At 42.9% G+C, this 8,099-nt stretch overlaps 1 protein-coding gene across 7 annotated transcripts in view; it reads right to left on the reverse strand.

The window, feature by feature from the left end:
• Positions 1–6,728, reverse strand: part of SLC25A17 (solute carrier family 25 member 17) — a 30,376-nt gene extending 23,648 nt beyond the window's left edge. For 4 of the 7 annotated variants that reach the window (XR_014784303.1, XR_014784304.1, XM_084809937.1 and 1 more), the window contains exon 1: positions 6,416–6,588. Coding sequence is in view for 2 of the 7 variants with exons in the window: in XM_084809937.1 (XP_084666063.1) it covers positions 6,416–6,469 (54 nt within the window). In the remaining 5 variants the exon portion in view is untranslated. Of the gene's footprint in view, positions 1–6,197; positions 6,233–6,415; positions 6,589–6,682 lie in introns of those variants that run through there. The other 3 variants (XM_084809940.1, XM_084809938.1, XM_084809939.1) reach the window with 2 other exon arrangements.
• Positions 6,729–8,099: the final 1,371 nt, after the last annotated feature.

The raw sequence follows: 8,099 nt of genomic DNA on the forward strand, positions 1-8,099 counted from the left end.
ATCTCATGTTTGACCACCTCCAGCTTACCTTGATTCATTGATCTGACATTCCAGGTTCCTAAACAATATTGTTCTTTACAGCATCGGATTTTCTTTTCACCGCCAGACACATCCACAGCTGAGTGTCCTTTCGGGTTTGGCCCAGCCGCTTCACTCTTTCTGGCGCTACTTGGAAATACCCTCTGCTCTTCCCCAGTAGCATATTGGACACCTTCCGACCTGAGGGGCTCATCTTCCGGCGTCATCTCTTTTAGCCTTGTGATACGTTCCATGGGGTTTTCTTGGCAAGAATACTGGAGTGGGTTGCCATTTCCTTCTCCAGTGGACCACATTTTGTCAGAACTCTCTGCCATGACCTGTCCGTCTTGGGTGGCCCTGCACGGCATAGCTTATGGCTTCACTGAGTTACGCAAGCCCCTTCGCCACAACAAGGCAGTGATCCATGAAGGGGAATATATATATATATATAAATAAATATATTTCCCCCCCCCCCATCAGCCAGAGAACCAAGAGCCGCTGGGAGGCTGCACCTCCTGCCTCCCAGGAAGAACAGCATGACAAGGAGGAAACCAACTTGGTCCTATACATCAGCCAGAGAGGGAGGAGCTGCAGGGAGCTCACTCCACCCCTCCCTGCTAGAAAGAGCACGCAGCTCCAACTGACAGTTCTCTGGGTCTGCAGACTCTGTCCTCATCCATCAGCCAGAGAACCGAGGGCTACTGGGAGGCTGCACCTCCTGCCTCCCAGGAAGAGCATCATGACAAGCATCATGACAAGCATCATGACCAACCTAGCCCAATACATCGGTCAGCGATGTATTTGCTTTCTTTCCCCTCCTCCCTCCCATTCCCTTTTTCTTTTGTGTCCTGTCTTTTAGATTGTAAGCCTGAGGGCAAGGACTGTCTTAATATTAGTCTTTGTAAGCCACTCTGGGAGCCTTTTTTGGCTGAAGAGTGGGGTAAAAATGCTCTAAATAAATATTTACAGCCCACCATGTTGGAATGGCTTGGGAGAGATTACAGTATGATAATCACTTAACTCCTTATTTTATTGCAGTGATTAAATCTCACACTGTCCACAAAAAGCCAATTTGAGTAAAAACATATTGCACTGCTTCCAGAAAACACCTAGACTCGGGCTTTGGTAAGTCTCTAGGATAAAGGAATTTCCAGAGTTGAAGCACAGAAGTTCAACACTGAACTTCTCTATGAATACTTGCCGTTCCGACTTGAACACACAGATAAATTGAAGAGGGCATTCCCAGTTAATCTTAAATCCTACGATGGAACATGGGGTGGTGTTGGAACACTGATATCATATGAACAACTGGTACACTAATACAATATGAACAACCTATCCCTGTCGCTTATGATCCCTTATTTTATAAGTAATAGTAATGCTTACTATATTAACATTAAATATAAATGGCAATAGCATATATAAGGGGACAGGGAGAGAAATACCATGGATAAAAGATAATTACATAACCACAGAAAATCATGTCCTGTCCCTTAGGCTATAAACACTTTGACAAAGTATCGTATCGCTACTGTACGGCACCCAAAATTTAAGTACAAATGATGTCCTTCATACTGAAAGCAGCCTTAATGAGGACAATTTATTGTATTTATTGTATTTATTTATTTATTTCTATACTGCCCAATAGCCAAAGCTCTCTGGGTGGTTCACAAAAATTAAAACCACAAGGTGCAGCATAAAATTTAAAACTGAAAGCTTAAAACCACAATATAACAGTACAACCAGAATAAAACCCAGCAGCAATGTAGAGATTTAAAATACAGATTTAAAACACCAGAGCTAAAACATTAGGAAGCTAAAATGCTAAAATACTGGGAAAATAAAAAGGTCTTCACCTGGTGCGGAAAGGAGTACAACATAGGCGCCAGGCAAACCTCTCTAGGGAGCTCATTCCACAGCCAGGGTGCCACAATAGAAAAGGCCCTCTTCTTGGTAGCCAGTAGCCACCCACCTCACTTCCTTTGGTGGGGCCTCTCGGAGAAGGACCCCTGAGGATGATCTTAGGGTCTGGGTAGGCACATATGGGAGGAGCTGATCCTTCAGATAACCTGGCCCCAAGCCGTTTAGGGCTTTGAATGTTAATAGCAGTTTGAATTGGGCCCGGAAATGGACTGGCAGCTAGTACAGCTGGAAAAATACTGGTGTAATGTGATCTCGTTGGCCAGTCTCTGTTAACTATACTGTTAAACTATACTGACAATAGAATTATACTGATGTAAACATGCTTTATTAAGCTAGGTTAACCTACATAAGCATATTATGGCATTCCCAAATAATTTCTTCATAAATTAGGAACTTGCCATGTTGGAAAGGAACTCTGGGACATTTTGTTTGCAAAACAACGCTCATTTGCAATTAACATGTACATAAAAAACAATTACATAGGGGCATGAAGTACCCTAAGTTATCCAGTGATTAGAAGGATATCTCAGTCATACAGCGTGGGAAGAGCTTGACACTGTTTTTTAAAAAGCTTTAAAGTCTTAAAAGATTTTAAAATGTAGTTTTGCAAGCCTAAAGTCACTGGGTAGATAAAATAACTCTAATTCACTCCCATAACTGAAACACCTATAAAAGTCTGAACAAATTATCAGTGTGATGAGTAGGCGAAGACAAGTGATAGTTTCACATGTAAATCACACCTGGACGTCTTCTCTATAACAGCACACCATTCCTAATGAACTACTTTCCTAGGCTTTAGTAACTGTCTTCACACATACGTACATGCAAGGGGGCTGCTACAGTATTTGTTTTAAAATGGTCAGAAGCACTGTATTTGACAAACAGTATGAGTAATCTCAAAGCTGTGGAAACTGGTGCATGATTTAATCACAATTTTCACCAAGTTCTGATGTGGAAGTTTGCAATACCCAGGATTCTGAATAAAATGTCCACTGTTCTCTTTGCTTTTTAAATGGGCTACATCTTCATTTCTTATGCAGCACAATTTTAAGAATATGTACATATAGCTGCAGGCAAAACCAAAAAACAGCATTAACATACTGCAGCAAAATGAGACCACATGAGTACGTGTGGTCCACTGAACAGAGGATTATAAATGGGGCCTGCTTCAAATCTAATCTCAGCCAAATTGCTTGGGTAACCCTGGGCAAGTCACTCCACAGATTCACAAATTTTGGCTGGCCTAAGCAAGCTAAAATTTGCAACAACAACTGACTGTGCTGTTCTCCAAACTTGGGGAAGGGTGAGCTCTTGTCTCTCATGCCAAGCTGAGCTACAGAAGCACTTGTCTCACAGCAAACAGTCTCTCAACTTCTGTGAAGTGCATCATGATGCCAAGGACAAGCCCTAGCCCAGGTTTCAGGCTCAGGAGAAGGCTCATCATTTACTACCATGCCCTACGTTTTGAAAGCACTTGAAACAGCCAGACCTCTCATTGTAAAGTTAGGGAGGAGCTGCCCTACTGTGACAGTTGCTCACCAGAATGAAAGATATACTTGCCACTGACGGGTGCATTTATAGACCCAATTCTTCATACATAAAACAAGAGTAACACTGATCCGCTTCAAAGGCAGGATTAATGTTATAAGAAAGAATTTAAAGCAGATTCTGCAAAATTACAAATGCTCTGAAGTGGGGAGAGATTTTTTTTTACAATTCTTACTAAATTAATGCTAAAACATAGCACACCAGAAACCGACACTACTATGATTCCCACAAATATTTTTCCTTAAGTGCTTTCAGCCCAAAGTTCTACCAGTGTCAGAGAAAAACAACAAAAAAGGGAAAGGTGGACCACAAAGCCCAATCTGAATGTTAATTGCTTTAAACAGATTATCTCAGTATGAATGCTGCAAATATTAATGCAAATTTCTGCATTTAAGATGTACATTCAGGACAAGTTGTACCACTGAGTTTACGACCAAACCCTAACCTGGGGAGCTTATAGTGGTCACTAAAACAGAAAGGTACAACATACAAGAAATAGCTGTGCACGGTTCCATGAACTGCAGCATCTAGCTTTTAATGAAGAATCTGGTGTTTGTCAGAATCTTGGGAACAGAATTCACACACAAAGAATTCATTTGTAGCTTTTGCAGCTATGCAGATAATATCAGGATGTGTAGCAATTTCTGCTAAAGGTTCAACTACTAGAAAGTTGTACTTCTCTTCCATAAACGGTATGTACTTTCATATATATAAATGTCACATATCCTATCCAAGATGCTGATAAAGAACTCTAGGTTCTCCAAATATGAACAATGAACTACCAAATGGGCTTTATATTTTCTGAGACCAGCTGAGTGTGCCCTATTGCCCCACATTTGCACAAAAACGGAGAGAAGTGTTCATGGGGCAGTTCCGCAGCCACAATACGCCCTTCCCCTGGAGGATTGCCAAAGTACAGTCATTGTCCAGAAATATGATGTGTATGGATCTTTAACACTGATTAAAGCAAGCATGGTGTTATTTTAGCATTAAAAAAGTAGATCCTTAGAGAAGAACACAGATTTTTGTTGTTGCAAAAATGCCTTCTCAAAGAGCAATTGTATGGCCCCTAGACAGAGTCTGTGGGGCCATAGGATAGTTCGGACCTCAGAGGGAAGGGAAAAGGGGCGTGCCAGTGGGTGGGAAGGGGGGGACAGTTTATGCTAGAAGCTAACTTTAAAGAAGTGAAGCAATAACAAAGAGAATGCTAACAGTGAATTTCTCTATATAAGTTATAGACCTGAAGAGAGTTGGTTGCAAAAGCAATCTCGCATGGAATAGAGGATTGTTCAAGAAGTATAAAGAAGAGAGATTGTATAAGGAATTGAGGATGGTATCTAAAGCTGAGAGCCAAGGAATCTGCCTAATGGGAAAGCTTTTCAAGTACGGTGTGGCAAATAGGCATCAGAGAGAAATATCAGAACACAAGAACGCAGCAGAAAGTAGGAAGCACCTTAGAGCCAGAAGAATAATGGCTGGAAAGCTTATGTAAAGTACAGGTTGTTTTACAGAAGTTTAAAAGTACAAATGGCAAATCTCTTATGCTTGTGACTCCAGTGGAGGCATTCTTATATTCTAGTGCACCAAAAAGGAAGTGATGTGGCAACCAGGAGTCCTGTGAAGATGAAGAATCTAGTTGCAAAAACTCTGAGAACCAAAAGTTAATACTAGTAGATACTAACAAGATATACACAATACCAGCACATCAGTTTACAACAGGAATATCTTATATGTATCACTTGTATTATTATGCTGTATTATTTTTTGTAAACTGTGTCGAGTCTCTGAATCTCCAAGGGCAGAAGTAGAAAGACTGTTGACAGAGAAGCATCCAAATGGGGAAGGAAAGCTCTCCTTAAGAGGAACAACCTGTTGTGTGTCTCAAGTTCCAATTCCTAGACTTATCTATCTTCCTTCACTCATCCTGCTTTTGGACCCTGCCCTTAAAAATGCTGCTGTGGTCTGACAACTCCATTTAGGTGGGCTACAGGAAGGTTGCAGAGCAGCTGAAAATATCTGTACTTCGTCCTGCTTTTGATTGATTTTTTCTGACAACAGAGGTCGGTTCCCGGAAAACAGGATATCCTATGGCCGTCTAGAGGCCATAGGATTGCTCCCTAAAAAATATTTATGCCATAGCTGATACTGAATGGGACTGTTGGACAATGTTGACTTTTTCTAGAAAGAGTAAGGGTACTAATGCTCAAGATTCAACAGTAAGTTCGGACTTTGATTTTCACCAGATAGGCCTCTTGATCCTAGACAAATACTCAGGTGAATATAGATAATCAAATGGCAACTTACCACAATGTGCACTTGGTAAAAGTGGTTGCTTGTGCGTCAACCTACACATTGTTTTAAAGATGTAGCTAGCAGTTAAGTGTCTATCTTTTTTTTTTTTTACAGTAGGTAGCGCAATTTTTATTGGAAAACCCAGGCAACAAGCAGCTTAGCTGCGATTTTACCCACAATCACTCCTCTCAAGTGGTTACATGACTTAGGAAAAAAGCCCCCATGGGCATCCCATTTCAGGGATGAGGAAGGGGAGAACTATACCACAAATCCACACCCGATGCAAAAAAAAGTGGGGGAACACAGGAATGATAAAACTATCCTCCTTACTTGACAGGCCATTAGTGACGAAAACCTAAGTGGCGGCACGCGCAATTATGGTAAATTATTGCTGGTAAGTGGTCGTCTGTATTCACCTGTCGTCATGGCAGTTTGGGCTCGGAGGCATCACCTGAAGCAAAAGTTAGGAGGAAAGCTCTACCTCAAGTACTGTACACAAGGCGACTGTATAGCCGATTTACTAGCGAGAAGAACGAACCCAGGACTCGACGTCCCTACCCGGCAGCCCTCCCATATCGCCCCTACGAACCGGCACTCCCTTTCCTCACAAGCTGCCCCGCCGTGGTCAACTCACCATAGCTCCAGCCACGGCGTGGACCAAGCTCTCGTAGGAGAGCACCCCAGCCATGGCTACACGTTCAGCGGGGCCCTCCCACTGCCCCGAACTCCCGCGGCTGCATGGAGGGAAAGAGGGGCGAAGGAAGGAGACGAGAGGGCGTCACCAGCTCCACCCCCGCCCATGACCCTGAAGCGCCACGTGACTTCGGCGTCCGACGCTTCTTTCGCCTCGACCAATCACACGGCGGCCAATTTCAGTCGCTGAGCGGGTGGGAGGACTCACCTGACAGAATAAGCGCTATGCGCGCGCTGCTCACTTCCCAGACCCCGCCCGCTTTAAGTCAAACTAAAGGGGCGAGGTCTCTCTTCTGCTTCCTTCTCCGCCGGCCGGTCGCCCCCGTCCAGTCCTCGGCCGCGCGCCTGTGCGTTGACCCAGTCACTGCTGCTCTTTTTTGAAAACGGTTCTCTTATCAACTGCCGGAAGACAATAAGCCAAGACGGAGGAACCTCGCATGAAGCCAGCTCCTGCTTACTAAGGGACAGACGCACCTGCGCTAATAGGTTGTCAGTAGGGACCCGGGTAGCAATCTCTGCTACAAAGCCTAGTGAAACCAATAGGAGTATGCGCACAGGCTTAAAACCCAAGTCCCGAAAAGCAAAATGGAAGGCCAAATGTAAAGACGATCAAGAATTTAAAAGCAGCAGGAACAAAAATATTTGGGTTCTGTTAAGGCTGTGAAGCAAACAGATGCACACACATAGGTATGTGTAGTACCACTATTAATCTTACATTGTGACATTCCAGGATTTCTTCAAACCCCTGCAGTTCAGTTATTCAAATATCAATGGACAAGCCCCGGGCCCCTATATGCACCAGCAAACGTGGCCAAGTCCAAGATTGCGGGAGTTGTATTCCAACACATCTAGAGGATGCGCCTGCCAATCTGTGAACTAACACATTCATGTGTGTAAAATGAACTAACAAATGGTGTGTCATGTTTGGTATAATCACTCTAATTTCCATACTTCTGAGTGAATGGCTGGTTTAATCCTTTGGTACCAACTTCAAAATCCCCTTTGCTTTTTCCTGTTCTCAATATAACTTTATCACTAAACATTACGCATCAACTTCATGCTCTCACCATCTGAGAACAGCCCTCCCAGCCCACTGATCTTCCTTTTGCTTCTCATGTCAAAAGGCAAGTGATAAAACAGCACAGGAAACTTGCATTCATAAAAGCCCAACAAACCAATTCCATTATTTTTGCAGTGCAGGGTTCCCTTGTAGAATATACAGCATGCATATCAGTCAACAGTATGCACTTGGCAGACTGCATGCTCTTAAGGGTCATGTTACATTCAGGCTGTATACACATAACTTTGCAGAGATTTAGAACTGAGACTGTAGATCCATCATTGCTCATGGTAGAAGTATTTATTTTTCTGCGCTGTCTTGGTCTCAAACCAGTTCTGCAGGTCAATAGTGCTTCAGGTAGTATCTGTTGAAAGCCAAGCATTCCTAGTTCTACAACTTTTAACAGTTAAAATACGAGATTGGCAAGGCACATAAGCAGCTATACCTGCAATACAACATATCCCTACCCCAGCTAAAATCTCTTACACTTTTTGTCAGTTATGGTGAGGTAAAGACATATGCATATTCATTTAAAACACATGAGCTTTCATATGGCAAGACTACT

The sequence above is a fragment of the Heloderma suspectum genome, chromosome 7, assembly GCF_057233095.1.
Source record: "Heloderma suspectum isolate Gila_16-S chromosome 7, 16-S_ref, whole genome shotgun sequence".
Taxonomy (NCBI): domain Eukaryota; kingdom Metazoa; phylum Chordata; class Lepidosauria; order Squamata; family Helodermatidae; genus Heloderma; species Heloderma suspectum.